General features: G+C 41.7%; 1 protein-coding gene across 1 annotated transcript in view; it reads right to left on the bottom strand.

Moving 5' to 3' along the window:
- The window catches only part of LOC121866255 (DNA repair protein REV1-like), a gene marked incomplete in the record, with an annotated part of 281,011 nt that extends 268,458 nt beyond the window's left edge, over positions 1 to 12,553 (bottom strand). Inside the window, 1 exon segment of the mRNA XM_042365872.1 lies at positions 12,342 to 12,553. Within this exon segment, the coding sequence (XP_042221806.1) occupies positions 12,342 to 12,413 (72 nt within the window).
- Between the last annotated feature and the right edge of the window lie 3,972 nt (positions 12,554 to 16,525).

Below are 16,525 nucleotides of genomic sequence, written 5' to 3'. Positions count from 1 at the left end.
TAGCAGTTGGTTCCAGCATGCAATCTATCTCCATGGCCATAGAAAAACATGCCACCCTTATATTTTTGGAGATACGGTAGACCCTTCCCATTCGCGGGTTTACGATTCACGATTTCGACGATTCGCGATAAGCAGCTGGTGGCTCTGGTGGCTAGCATGCGAGCCATCTCCCACAGCGCAATGAGTCACCTCACTCGCCCGCGGCGTCTCATCTCACTCTGTTTGCCCTCATCCAGTACCCGTGACCTAGCATCCTCTCAAAACTTTCGTGTTTCTTTGTACAAATGGCCCTGAAAAAACTGCCTTGTGTCAGTGCTAGTGATGCTAGTGGAGTGAAACATAAAAAATAAAAGTCAGTGATGACCTTGGCAAAGAAATTTAAATTATTAGACAAGTTAAAAGAAGGAATGAGTGGTGCCGTGGTTGGTCGGTTGTTTGGTGTGAACGAATCCATAGTGTGGTACATAAGAAAGAATGAACAAGCAATTCATGATTCTGTTCAAGCGAGTGCTCCTGCAAGTGCTAAAGTGGCGCAGGTTGTTCGTGACAAGAACATTGTGAAAACTGAGAAAGCACTGAACATTTGAACTGAGGAACAGAACTGCAAAAATTTTCTGATCAACAGCAACATGATTCGTGAGAAAGCTAAAAGTCTTTATGCTAATTTTTATGAGTCAACAGGTGGTGAAGGGGCTAGTGCAGTGACTGAACCAACTTTTAGTGCCAGTAAAGGTTGGTTCGAGAATTTTAAGAAAAGATTCTCGCTCCATAATATGAAGCTGACTGGAGAGGCCACATCAGCTGACCACACAGCTGCACATGCATTTCCTGCCAAGCTAAAGAAAATAATATAAGAGAAAGGCTATAGACCAGAGCAAGTGTTTAATGCTGATGAATCTGGTTTATATTCTAAGAAAATGCCTGGTAGAACATAGATAAACAAACAGGAGAGGTGTGCCTCTGGGTTCAAGGCAGTCAAGGACAGAGTGAAGCTCATCTTCTGTGGCAATGCAGGTGGCCACATGATCAAGCCTGGCTTGTTTTACCACTCAGCAAACCCTAAGGTTTTAAAGGGTAAAAACAAGAACCTTTTGCCAGTGTTTATTGATAGACAGTGCATCAGGTCACCCAGAAAGTTTGCAGTTTAGCCATCCAGGTGTAGAGGTGGTGTTCCTAACACCACTGCTCTTATTCAGCCTCTCTATCAGGGTTTAATACGTGCCTTCAAGGCATATTATACACGTCGCTCTTTTGGTCGTATCCATAGTGCCATGGACGCAGACCCTGACATTGATGTTAGCAAGTGTTGGAAGGAGTACAGCATTGCAGACTGCATTACCAACATCAGTGAAGCATTCAATGAACTCAAACTAGAGACAGTGAACGCTTGTTGGTGCACCTTATGGCCTTAGTGTCTGAATAACTTCCAGGAATTTCCGTCCATAGTAAAGTATGTGAATGACATTGTGAGTGTTGCACGTCAATTAGGTGGTGAGGTGTTTGTGGACATGGCTGCTGAAGATGTGGAAGAGCTGATTGATGGGCATGGAAAGGAACTGACAGAAGAGGATTTGGAAGAATTGGTAAAAATTGCTGAGGAAGAGGAAGACATTGTGGAATTACAACAAGGTTGGGGCTTTGAAAATTTTGGTGAACTATTTTGTCATGTAAAGATGGTGAATGATTTCACTGTTGACCACGACCCTTCCATGGAACGCAGCCTTAAGATGGTCCAAGGAATCAACCAAGTATTGTTTCTCAACCAGGAAATGTTTAAAAACCTCAAAGCCAAGAGAAAACAACTTCCAATCACCATGTTTTTCAAGAAAGAACCAGCTACTTATGCTGCCGCTCCACCCTCCTCTTCCTCCCAGCCACCTTCCACTTAACCACCCGCCTCCCAGCCACAGCCACCTCTAGGTCGCGCGCCACTCCACCACCCACCTCTCCACCAACCGCCACTGATTCACCCTCTTCCACCAGTGATCCTGATGATCCACCTATGCTTCAGTAACCAGATATCTCCCATGTTTAGTGCACCACTTCATCAAGCTCCAAACTTCCACATACAAATGTAAGTACAATATTGTGACTTACGTTTCTCATACACAGTATAGGTATACAGTCTCTCCTCGACTTACAACACATTCGACTTACGACAACCCGGACATACGACGGCCATGATCATATAAAATATTTTTCACATTTCGTATTTTCGAGTCCCTCACTTCCCACCACTGCTGCCTCTTCACTCCCAAACGATGATCCAATACCTTCAACTACCTTCAACAAGTAAGTACGGTATGTTAGCCTGTCTGAAGAAAGCGAACTTGATGACCCACCCAGCCCTGTCCTCTCCTCTGCTCCATCCAATTAATGTAGTCTCCATGCTTAGTTAAAAAATTAATGAGGCCTCATGTGCATTCAGCTGACTATGTTAAAGGTAAGTGCACAGTAACACTTTATTCATTTTTCATTATTCATTGCTTTTATTGTACTGTACAGTAGTACCCCGATTTACGCGGTCAATTGAACCCACAGGGTACCGAAGGAAAGTAAAAACCGCGTAAAGTGAACAACAGAACATATGGGATTAATTCCAATAGAGACTGGCCCGACCCCCAAACTCCACTTTTTCCGACACAATACCTATGTTGTAGTAAAAATAACATCTAAATTTTATGATGGTATGCTCACATAATTAATATTTAAGAGAAATACAGTCGCCAGGTTAATGTCCATTCAAATAATGGACTCAAATCCCCCCTCCCCCCCTCTTCCCAGCTCACTAGCTCCTACCTCTCTGAGAAATGATTGGGTGAAACACTAGATTTTAACGTTTAGTAATAAATAATACCTCAGACTAAAGTTAGGATAATATAATTGACATTTCTGGATTCCTTACAGGTCAGGGAATATTTTGAATGTAAACTTCATATATTTTGCACAAAAGATAAAATATTTGCTTTGTGTAAACCAAATTATTACATTAGATCTAAAATTTGTATGTCTAATGCAAAATCCATGATGTTTATATTCAAAATAATCATCATATTGTAAGAATTCCAGCAATGTAAATTATATTCTGGTCGAGTAATTTGTATGAATTTTATGAGCTAAAACAAATATCTTCAGGTAATAAAAAAAAAAATATTCTTCAGACACTATCTGTCAATCAAAGTACCCCACCTCGCCTCCCCCCCTTCCCACACTCACGCCAGCTAGGTCGGTGGGTCCCAACCCTCCCCCCCACCCCCCACCTTCCCTCCCTACCAGAGAGATGTTTGGGTGAAAATACTAGATTTTAACTTTTAGTAATAAATAATACCTCAGACTAAAGTTAGGATAATATAATTGACATTTCTGGATTCCTTGCAGGTCAGGGAATATTTTGAATGTAAACTTCATATATTTTGCACAAAAGATAAAATATTTGCTTTGTGTAAACAAATTATTACATTAGATCTAAAATTTGTATGTCTAATGCAAAATCCATGATGTTTATATTCAAAATGATCATCATACTGAAAGAATTCCAGCAATGTAAATTATATTCTGGCTGGGTAATTTGTATGAATTTTATGAGCTAAAACATATATCTTCAGTAAATAAACAAAGAAATATTCGTCAAGGACACTATCTGTCAATCAAAATACTCCGCCCTAGCTGGGTCGGTCCCTCCCTCCCAACCTACCCCCCACCTTCCCTCCCTACCAGAGAAGCTTTGGGAGAAAATAGTATATTTACATTTTTAGTAATAAATAATAACTCAGACTAAAGTTAGGATAATATAATTGACATTTCTGGATTCCTTGCAGGTCAGGGAATATTTTGAATGTAAACTTCATATATTCTGCACAAAGGATAAAATATTTGCTTTGTGTAAACCAAATTATTACATTAGATCTAAAATTTTTATGTCTAATGCAAAATCCATGATGATTATATTCAAAATGATCATCGTATTGTAAGAATTCCAGCAATGTAAATTATATTCTGGCCGGGTAATTTGTATGAATTTTATGAGCTAAATAAAAAAAAAATTTAAAAAAATTATACTTCACCGCGTATATAAGTGAAAGTCCAGTTGTGGCAAGGTACCGCAACCATGTAAAGCTGGGTAATACTGTATTTAATTTTAGAATTTCTATGTATTATTTTTGCCTTTTCGACTTACGACCAAATCACTTACGACCTGGTCGTTGGGATGGAACCCCGTCGTAAGACGAGGAGACACTATACAACCTGTATATTAGTGCACTAAGGTACTATATAAGTGGCTAGTCACGGTTTTGTCAATTCGCACCATCTCTTGGAACCTACTTACTTTTACATTTAGTATCATCTTTGCCACCTTGAACTGTGACCCCTGTGTGGCAGACGTCCGCCAGCTGTAGGTATGTACATTCGACTGAGTAGTGCCCCCTGAGATGTCTGTAGTATAATATAGGTAGTTTCAGGTGCTCCAATCTCTCTGGGTAACTGAGGTACCATAGAGCAGGCACCAGTCTGGTGGCCCTCCTTTGGACATTTTCAATCACTTGACAGTCTCTAGCATACCTTGGGGACCACACAGGGGTGACATTACTCCAGACAGGGAAACACCTCGCTCATGAAGATCGTGACGAACGATGGACAATCCAGATATCTAAACGACCTTCTTTTAAGACCTAATAGTTTTGTTCCCTGATTCACCTTCTTCTCACAATGGCCCAAGAACTTAAGTTCATTATCAACATACACACTCAGGTCCTTTTCACATTCAGTCTCAATTAATGCAGTCTCTTTGTCCTGTTGGGACATGTGATACACCTCCTTACTATTGGTCCAGCCCAGGTGCATCCTTTTGCACTTTGTGACATTAAATCTTAGCAGCCATTTCTTCAACCATTCTTGAAGCTCAAAGAGATCTTTCTGCAGCTCCTCACAGTCTGTTTGGTTCTTAATTTCCCTAAATAACTTGGCATCATCCACAAACATTTGTATGGAGGAGTGTATAGCTCCTGGCATGTCATTAATGAAACAAACAAACATCATTGGTCCCAATACACTGCCCGGGTACCCCGCTAGTCACAGACACACATGACGATTTCGTACCATTCATCACCACGCACTGTTTGCGATCATGCAGAAATTCTCCAATCCATGCTAGGACACTTCCCTGAATCCAGTACCCTTCCAGTTTAATTCTCAACCCTTCATGGCATATGCTGTCGAAAGCCTTGGCAAAATCTAGGTATATATTGTCGATATGTCTGCCTTGTTCTAGAATTTCAGTCCAAATATCTAGTGCCATAAGTAATTGTGTTAAGCAGGATCTTCCCAGCATAAAACAGTGTTGGCATTCATTTACAAGGTTGTTTCGTAGCAGATGTTCCATCATGGCATCTCTTACGATGCTCTCTAGTACTTTACACACTATACTGGTCAGGCTCACTGGTCTATAATTATTCATGGAGTGACGATAGCCTTTCTTGAATATAGGACTCACATAAGCCATCTTCCAGTCATTGGGGACCTTTTGCTCCTCCAGGCATTTGCATAACAGGATCTTAAGGGGCTCCGCAAGCTCATTACACAGTTCTCTTAACACTCTGGGGTGTACCATATCTGAGCCGGAACTCTTGTGAATCTTTAGCTTTGACAGTTTACGTATTTCTTATAACCTCGTCTGAGAAAACAATGTGGGTCAGCTCTGTGTCAAACCGTCTTTCCTCAAACGCAGGAAGATTGTTCTCATCCTCTCTCGAGAACACCAATGAAAAAAATTTGTTCAACACCCCCGTCTTATCCTGGTCTGAATCTGCATAACTACCATCTTCAAGCCCCAGGTCCGATATGCCTACTCGCATTTTTAATTTTGACCTTGCGTAGCGGTAAAAACCTTTGGGTTTGACTTGACCTCACTAGCAATCTGCCTCTCGCACTCTTTTCCAGCCCTTCTACACTCTGACTTTGCTCGGTTCCTGGATCTGGCATACATCTTCCTGTCCTGCTCATCATTTGTCCTAACCCACGTCTCGAAATCCTGAGTTTTCTTCTTAACTTTGCCGACAGCCATATGGTTCATGTGTAGCGGTCTCCTTGTATTCCTGGAGGCACTGGATTTGGTCTTAGGTATATATTTATTGATAGAATGGTTTACTTTACTGGCTATGATATTCAGCATAGCATACGCATTCTTATTACTTAGTAAGTCAGACCAGTGATCTCCTCCCTTATCCCGCCGTAATTTCCTTTGTAATATTTGAACCTTGGTCTGGTTTTGTCATGAACCAAGTAACAGTTAAATCTGAAGGACAGCATTACGTGGTGACTGGTGCCAACTGGGGCTAGGTGTTCCAGATTGGCCACCACACCCTCCTTGTTAGTTATGATGAGGTCCAGCAATTTGGGTATTTGCTTCCCTCTGTATTGAGTTGGATCTCTAACATGTTGGAATAAAAGATTGTCTCTCAGAGTTTCTACAAAAAAAAGAGTGGCTGGATTATTTAGGTTATTAGGTGTGTATTCATTTCTCCAGTTGATGTCACCATATTTAAAGTCTCCCATGAAAAGCTAGGGTTCTGCACTATTACAATGTCAAGTAAGGCTTTTTAAGTTCCTTTGGTTTAATACACTACTGTGTGGGGATCTGTATACAAGACAGAGGCAGAGGAAGCAATGTGAATATCACTACAGTAATTTCATGAAAAATCACATCACCATTTTAATAATCCATTTAGTTTACATTCATCCATCAAACTATCAGCTTATGTCAAGTCTCAGCATTATAAGCTAGTCAAATTCCTTGTCAAAGTTGGCCAGTCCTGTACTTTAAGATATCCATGAGCAATTTCTAATAGAGTACAAGTTTGAACAATCCAAACGTATTCTGCTACATATGTGGGTGCTTTGTTGTGCATAGGCAGCGACAAGAAATAAACGCATTCGTGAAAAATGCATACAGTGGTCCCTCGGTTAACAAACGGTTCGATTAACAAAATTTCGGTTAACGAATTACCTCCCATAAGGATCTTCAATTCAGTTAACGAACAAAACTTTGATTAACGAAATCCTTACGAACAAGACGTTTTGTTGTGTGCATCAGCTGATGGGCTAGTCTGCCAATTCAGTAATCTGTTCTATGTTTACATTCGTTTCCAGTGGAGAAATATCAAGAAAGTTGTGCTCTTTAATATTTTTGCTTTTTTTATTACAATTTTAAAATTTAGTTAACATATTGATAATATATGCAGTACAGGGAACTAGTTTTTTGTGCGCCCATCAGCCGCTTGACTCAGCCACCAGGCGTCAGTCTGGCTTTGTTGACAGTGGAGTGAACATCTATTTTGTTGGTGTCTTGAATATTTTTGCATTTTTACATTGAAATTATTGGTCATTCTGAAATTTAGTTACCATATTGATAATATATAGCACAGTGCAGTGTTGATTTAAATAAAATAATCTAGAATCACACCTAGTGAACTTAAAATTTTATTGGTGAAATGACGGCATCAATCATGAGTCCCCTGAAAGGTGATTTCTCCTCCATCCTTACTTCCATCTCTTCTCTCTTCTCCTTCACCCCGACTTCTAATTCCCATCATCATCATCATCAACCAGGAACCTACATACACACCTCAAAGTAAGTGTACTTTACTGCATTTTTTTTTTACTTTGTATGTACTTTTTGGTGAGCTGGAACCAATTACCCAATATCCCATTGAAACAATGGGTTTGGTTAACGATATTTTCAGTTAACGAACGACCTTCTGGAACGAATTGTTTGTTAACTGAGGGACCATTGTATTTTGCCTACTTTGGAGTGAAAATAGGTAATTTAGATAAACCATGGGTGCCACATAAAGTATGTGGCACTTGTGTTGAAGGTTTAAGACTGTGGAAATATGGTAAGAAAAAAGTTATGCCATTTAGAGTCCTATGCCTATGGTATAGCGGGAGCCTAAAAATCATGGTGAGGACTGTTATTTTTGCTCCGTGAAGATAGAGGGATATAATGCCAAAAAATAAACAAGGAATCATTTATCACAAGATTCCATCTGCCATGAGACCAGTGCCATGGTCCTGAGGTTCCAGTCCCCATTCCGCCAGATGTGATGCAGTCCATGTCATCAGAATCTGACTGTGATTCATCGTCAGGTAACGGAAGTGATGTTTATCAACCCAAAGATATTAGTGATGTACCAGAGGTGTTTACCCAGAGTGAACTTATCGATCTGGTTAGGGATTTGAATATACCAAAGGAGTCTGCTGAACTTTTAGGATCTAGGTTGAAATCAAAGAATTTATTGAGCAAAGGGACATATTTTTTATGGTATAGGCAATGTGAACAAGAACTAGTTCAATTTTTGCCAGAGGAAGGCTCCTTGGTTTATTGTAGTAATGTGTCTGCTTTAATTAACTATTTTGGCATTACCTATACAGCTACTGAATGGAGGTTGTTCACTGATTCTTCAAAATCAAGTCTCAAAGGAGTTTAACTTCATAATGGAAATGTATTTTCATCAATTCTTGTGGCTCACTCTGTTCATTTTATGGAAACTTATGAAAATTTGCAGATACTTATAGAGAAAGTTCATTACAAAGATCATGGTTGGTTGGTTTGTGGAGATTTCACAGTCAATGCTTTGTTGCTTGGTCAACAGAGTGGATACACGAAAATGTCATGTTTTTTGTGTGAGTGGGACAGCAGAGCAAGACGTGAACATTGGGACAAAAAGCACTAGCCACCTAGACAGGCTCTTGTGCCAGGTTCAAAAAATAGTCTACATGAACCATTGATTGACCCTAAGAAAGTGCTGCTGCCTCCTTTGCATATGAAACTAGGGTTAATGAAACAATTTGTAAAAGCCCTAGATAAAGGAAAATGATTGTTTCAGGTACATATGCAGGGAATTTCCATCAGTCACATATGAAAATATCAAAGCTGGCATTTTCATGGGCCCTCAAATCCGAAAGTTAATGTTGGACCACCAATTTGAAGAATTATAAGAACATAAGAAAATAAGGAGTCTGCAATAGGCCGGTTGGCCTGTGCATGGCAGCTCCTGTCGAGAGTTACTACCACTCTCTATCATCCATGAATCTATCGAGTCTCCTTTTGAAACTTTCCAGCATTCCAGCACTAACTACATACTTGCTAAGCTTGTTCCACTCGTTCACCATCCTATTTGTGAACCAGTTCCTTCCTATCTCCCTCCTAAACCTAAACTTATCCAACTTAAATCCGTTGCTTCAAGTCCTATCCTGCTCGGATATTATACGAAATTTATCTATATCCCCTTTATTGATTCCTTTCACCCACTTAAATACTTCTATCATATCTCCCCGCACTCTTCGTCTTTCTAGGGAATGCAAGTTTAGTTTCTTTAACCTATGCTGATATGGAAGGTTTCTAAGTCCCGGAATCATTTTCGTTTACAGTGAACCCTCACTTTACGCGGTCAATTGAACCCACGGCGGCCCGTGTAAAGTGAGAAACGCGTAAAGTGAACAACATAACATATGGGATTAATTGAAATAGAGACCGGGCCGACCCCCAAACTCCACTTTTTCAGACACAATACCTACGTTGTAGTAAAAATAACTTCTTAATTTTATGATGGTATGCACACACAATTAATAATTAAGAGAAATATCAATAATATTAGGTTTTTTAACACTTACATTAGTAGAAAAGATGGCTGGGCACATGGGGATGGGGGGTTGGTTCCGAGGCAGAGGGCAGATTATTGGCCCTCACCTGTATCACTTGTATCAATTGTATCACTATCCACCACAGAGGCTTGCAGGGCCTCTTTGTCAAACCCCTCAAAGTCCATATAAGTCCATATCCTCACTATCATTATCACTATCACTGACTTGGGCCAGCTGTGGTGGGTGGCGGGTGAAGAACTCGGTAATGTTTTGATGACTGGGCGACCTTGTGCGCACCCTGCTCGCGCCGCTCTCCGCGTAAAAGGGTACACACACCGTGGAAAGTGAGCATTCCGTGTTCGGCAGGGTACCGCGTAAATGTGGAAACGCGTAAAGTGGGACCGCGTAAAGCGAGGGTTGACTGTATTTAGATCCTCCTGTAATGCATTTGCATCCTGCCCTGAATTAATCTGCCGCCCTATTTTGGTGTCATCCGCAAACTTGCTTATGTCACTGCTGATCCCAGTATCTAGATCGTTTATGTAGATTATGAACAACAGTGGGCCTAGTACTGACCCCTGGGGAACCCCACTGGTTACACGGCCCCACTCAGATTTAACACCATCTACGCTGACCCTCTGCGTTCTATCGGTGAGCCATGATTTTATCCAATTTAAAACTTTCCCCTCGATACCATGAGCCTTAATTTTTCTCAGAAGCCTCTGATGCGGTACTCTGTCAAATGCTTTGCTAAAGTCTAAGTAAATAACATCGTAATTTTCGTCATTATCTACTACCTCGAAGACTTTCCTAAAATTGATGAACCAGTGTGAGAAAGAAGCAGGGAATAGTTTCAAGAATGTTGTGTATAGTTTTTTAGGCAATAAAAAAGATCTAAACTATCAAAACATTGTTGAAGGTATGTTGAATAACTTTAAAAACATGGGTTCCAATATGAGTGTAAAAGTGCATTTCTTACATTCCCATCTTGAGTATTTTCCTGAAAATTTAGGTAGTTTAAATGAAGAGCAAGGTGAAAGATTTCACCAGGACAGTAAGGAAATGGAAAAAAGGTATCAAGAAAGGTGGAATGTGAACATGATGGCAGACTACTGCTGGATGCTGAAGAGAGATTGTGCCAAAAGATTGCCAGAAAATGGGAAATAAAAAGTTTCACCCATCCTAGAAGCCTAATATTATGTTCATACATATTCATAGAGTATATCATTTCTTTCTGTATTTGCAGGCAAATAGCCTTAATCACAACAATCTTTAGGTTTCGTTAACTTTGAAGCCTACTGAATTGTCTTATTTGTATTATTTTGTCATATTTGTATGTTATAATGTAATAAAGTGTGACGTGATAGAGCAAGACAAAGTTTATTTTTTAAATCATTTATAAAAAAATGGATCAGACTCAAGTCTCAGTTTTAAAACATCATATCAGAGCTCACTGATGAAAATAATGTGGGAAAACATACAGAAAAACAAATAAGTCGTCTGTGGATCAGTCGTCAATATTAACCAACGATTAAACAAATACCACAATTTCACTGTGGACACTGGTGAAGTTTGTGCAAATGTGTTAAAAATGGTTATTTACAATTTTAACCTAACCTACCTTAGTTGATAAGAAAAACAAGCAGCAGAAGCAATGTTAGAAGACCTCACCAACATAACCAAAGAAACCTACCTAACATTACCTAACTTCTTAGCCATGGGACTCCCCCCTCCCACCCAGCATATTAGACAAAGAACTTACTATGGCGTAGTAACTACGTGATATGGTATAATTCTACGTTTTTTATGGACGTGAGAGCAGCCGCCCAGTCCAGACAGGCTCATACAGTATACTGACCGTAGGTCTCAATTGGAGCGCAGCACAGAAGGCATTTTGAAATATATCAATATGATTGGATGTTTATACTGTATATCTGGAAATGAGACATCATTGCAGCATTACCGACGAAAAGACAAAGGATCGAGTGCTTATTATCTACCAAACGAAGAATTTTCACAAATGATTATCATATCAGAACTCATTGATGAAAGACAATAAATGGTAAAGGTTAAGTTTCGGACCCTAATCCTTCTGGTGATGAAGCCTATGTTTTTCCAACGGTTTTTGATGTTTTATTCAATTTTGATATTGATTTTCGTTGGAAATCATGGCCAAAACGAGTGACTTCCGACGAAAATCAATATAAAAATTGAATAAAACACATCAAAAACCATTGGAAAACCGAGGCTTTAAAAAACAGAATGATTTTGAGACCTAACCAATCCAAACAAACCAACCCTAACTTCAGCAGAGACGCCACGGTCGACACACGCTAAAGTGGACGAAGAGCGACCTGTGTACTGGGGTAAGATGAAAATAACGTAAATTTTTAATTTAAACACACACCATATATCAGTTATTATTCATTTGCGACGGAAATGCCATATTAGAAATGTCGTCTAATTTGACGAGTTACACCAAAAAACACCTCAAAATAATTGTTGCTAATTATGGTCCAAAACTTAACTAATACCCAATAAACATCAAAACATCTGCGGTGGGTCAGTTGTCAATATTAACCAGTCTTAGACATATCAAAATTAAATTGCAACTATAACATTCCCGAGATTAGTTAAGCCACAAGTGAAACAAACCCTAGTTTGGTTGGTCATTGTGTAAATAAGGTAACCTTATAACTTACAGCTTCTTCAAATCCCGTGGGGCCATAGCCTCTTCTACGTCCTCTACGACCTCTGTCCCGTCGCTCCGTCATCACGAGATTGTCATATGGCAGTTGAACAATTACAAGTACTGTAGCAGAGAAGTTATATTAGTAAGCACTGCTCCCGCGATGCGTGCTCTTGTTTGTTTACACCAAGAAGCGGTTAGTTACCGTTTCCAGTTGCTGTACAGGACCCCAGCAGGGCTGCCAGATGTACCACAAGCTTCACGGCCAAAGTCACGCCATATCACGGCAATCGCCCAAAATTCGGCCAAAACTTTTTGGATGGGAAGCGCAAGGCTATTTTTGCAATCCACACAAAATAAAAGTATCCCCTACAATATCCACTTAAAATTTCGTGATAAAACCAAATTGTCACTTAGAATTGAGAGCCCAATAATTACATAAACATAATATCTATAATCTACAGTGAAGATTTACCTTTGTGGGGTACGTTGTAGTGGATTTCAACCCTACAGACGCTGTTTGTCGCTGAGTAGCCGACCCCGAGAATTCCCCAGTGTATGCCTCGTGGTCTGGGTCAACCAGCGCCGCCATACATCACGGAGGTCAACTACTAAGCCACGCCTACCCCCGCTATTTAGGACCTAACCTCGTGGTGACCTCTCTCTTCTTCTAGCTACAGCCGCAGCAAGCAACACCACCTCCTCCGCCGCTGCCTGGCGGCCCTCGCTCCTGCCGGCGAGCATGGCGACCCACAAGCTTGTCCTCCTCTGAGCACCCTCACCAACCAGCTCTCTCTACTCAACGCTTGTAGCCATGCTGCCTTCCCAGCACCAAGCTGCATTGTAATGTACATCCAATACAACATGTATACAGAAAGCACATTGTGAGTTTCTTTTTACTTTTACTTTTATCCTCTTCGCCACTGATCGGCTTGTTAGCCGCTTGGGCGATCGGTCACGTCTCATTTCATTTATATTCTTCACCAAAAGATCGGCTCGCTAGCCGCCCGGGCGATCGGTCACGTCTCTGTCACGCACTGTTGGCAAATACTGGGCATGCACCGGCTCCTGAATGTACCTGAACCCGCTCCAGTGTTGGTCAAGACTTCTCTTGAAAGAGCTCACACTCGGTGCCGTCACAACACTCTCTGGTAGATTGTTCCAAGAGTTTACAACCCTCACTCCGAAAAAGTTTGCCCTCACGGTTTTCTGGACTTGCGGCTTCTTCAATCTTGAGCTGTGACCCCTTGTGGGGCGAGCGTCCGCCAGCTCCAAGTAAGGACACTCAACTGAGTAGTGCCCCCTGAGATGCTTATACACCTCAACTAGGTCCCCCCTTGCCCGTCTGTAGTATAAGCTAGGCAAGTTCAGGCGCTCCAATCTCTCAGGGTAGCTGAGGTGCCGAAGTGCAGGCACCAGTTTGGTGGCCCTCCTTTGAACATTTTCAACCAACTGACAGTCCCTAGTGATGGTTACAAGTGTTCCCTAAAGAATGCAGTGATGGGTAGGGAAACACCGTGTAACACTGAGTCCGTTTATTATGGATGAGAGAAATACAAGTGGTGACTAGCGTGTGCCATGCACGGCTCACACAGTCAGACTGAGGCTGCCTTGCCATATGGCAGCCTCGGGGCAATGTTGCCACATAACGTGCAGTTTGCCACGTGATAATATATATAAATGCTACTCGGCACAGTAGCTTATATACAGGGTTGCTACTCGGCACAGTAGCTTATAGACAGGGTTGCTACTCGGCACAGTAGCTTATATACAGGGTTGCTACTCGGCACAGTAGCTTATATACAGGGTTGCTACTCGGCACAGTAGCTTATATACAGGGTTGCTACTCGGCACAGTAGCTTATATAGCTTATATACAGGGTTGCTACTCGGCACAGTAGCTTATATACAGGGTTCTACTCGGCACAGTAGCTTATATACAGGGTTGCTACTCGGCACAGTAGCTTATATACAGGGTTGCTACTCGGCACAGTAGCTTATATACAGGGTTGCTACTCGGCACAGTAGCTTATATACAGGGTTGCTACTCGGCACAGTAGCTTATATACAGGGTTGCTACTCGGCACAGTAGCTTATATACAGGGTTGCTACTCGGCACAGTAGCTTATATACATAACCTACACCTAGCATATCTCGGGGACCAGATGGGGTGACAGTACACCAGATGGGGAAGCACTTCACTCCTGAAGATCGTCACGAGGGACGGACCGTCTAGATATCTCAACGACCTTCTTATAAGACCCAATAATTTATTTGCCTGATTTACCTTCTTCTCACAATGGCCCGAGAACTTCAGCTCATTGTCAACATACACACCTAGGTCCTTCTCACACACAGTCTCAACTAGTGCATTTTCTTCATCCCGTTGGGACATATGATACGCCTCCTTACCATTGGTACGCCCCAGGTGCATCCTCTTACACTTCGTGACATTGAATCTCAGCAGCCATTTCTTCGACCATTCCTGGAGCCCACAGAGGTCCTTCTGCAGCTCTTCACAGTCCGCTTGGTTCTTAATTTCCCGAAATAACTTGCCATCATCGGCAAACATTTGTATGGAGGAGTGTACAACGTCAGGCATGTCATTTATGAAACAAACAAACAACAGCAGGCCCAATACACTGCCCTGTGGTACCCCACTTGTTACAGGTACAGATGACGATTTCGTGCCATTAATCACCACACACTGCTTGCGGTCATGTAGAAAGTCTTCTATCCACGCTCGGACATTTCCCCGAATTCCGTACCCTTCCAGTTTGATTTTCAGCCTTTCGTGGGGTACACTGTCGAAAGCCTTGGCAAAATCTAGGTAAATATTGTCGATATTACCACCCCGTTCTAGAATATGGGTCCAAATATCCAATACCTTGAGCAATTGTGTTAAGCAAGAGCGCCCCGGCATAAAACCGTGTTGGCAATCTTTTACAAGGTTGTTTCGTAGTAGATGTTCCATCGCGGCATCTCTGATAATACTCTCAAGTACTTTACATATTATGCTGGTCAGGCTCACCGGTCTATAGTTGTTCGTGGAGTGACTATCGCCCTTCTTGAAGATAGGACTCACATAAGCCACTTTCCATTCACTGGGGACCATTTGTTCATCCAGGCATTTACAAAACAGAATCTTCAGGGGCTCTGCAAGCTCGTTGCACAGCTCTCTTAGCACTCTAGGATGCACCATGTCAGGTCCGGGACTCTTATGGACCTTTAGCCTGGACAGTTTATTTCTAATACCCTCTTCTGTGAACACAATGTGGGTCAGTGCTGTGTCGAACCGTCTGTCCTCAAACGCAGGAAGGTTACTCGCATCCTCTCTTGTGAACACTGAGGAAAAGAAGCTGTTCAATGCCTCAGCTTTATCCTGGTCAAAATCTGCGTAACTACCATCTTCAAGCCTCAGGTCAGATACTCCTACTCGCATTTTCAATTTCGACTTTGCATAGCGGTAAAACGCCTTTGGGTTTGACTTGACCTCGCGTGCAACCAGCCTCTGGAACTCCTTTTCAGCCCTCCTACACTCTATCTTTGCTTGGTTTCTGGCTCTTGCATACATCCTCCTGTCTTGCTCATCGTTTGACCCAACCCACGTCTTGAATTTCTGGGTTTTCTTCTTAATTTTGTCGACCGCCGCATGGTTCATGTGTAGGGATCCCCTCGTATTCCTAGAAGCACTGGGTTTGGTCTTGGGTATATATTTATCGATCAAATGGGTCATTTTACTAGTTATGATATTCAGCGTAGTGTCTGCGTTCTTGTACCTTAATAAGTCAGGCCAGTTGATACCCCTCATCTCTTCCCTCATCCCATTGTAATTTCCCTTGTAATATTTGCACCTTGGCCTGGCCTTATCTTGAACTAGGTAACAGTTAAATCTGAATGACAACACTGTATGGTGACTGGTGCCAACTGGGGCAAGGTGTTCCAGTTTGGCCACCATACCCTCCTCGTTTGTTATGATGAGGTCAAGTGGCTTGGGTGTTTGCTCCCCTCTGTAATGTGTCGGGTCTCTCACATGTTGGAACAGAAAATTATCTCTCAGAGTTTCTACAAAAAGAGTAGCAGGGTTATTCAAGTCATTCGGGGTGGACTCGTTTCTCCAGTCGATGTCGCCATAGTTAAAGTCCCCCATGATAAGGAGGTGGCTAGGGTTGAGCATCGCCGCATTGTTTATTAAGGT

The sequence above is a fragment of the Homarus americanus genome, unplaced genomic scaffold (genome assembly GCF_018991925.1).
Source record: "Homarus americanus isolate GMGI-L3 unplaced genomic scaffold, GMGI_Hamer_2.0 scaffold32583, whole genome shotgun sequence".
Classification (NCBI taxonomy): Eukaryota; Metazoa; Arthropoda; class Malacostraca; order Decapoda; family Nephropidae; genus Homarus; species Homarus americanus.
The sequence above is the reverse complement of the archived record's forward strand: the minus strand, read 5'-3'. Positions and strand labels throughout refer to the sequence as shown.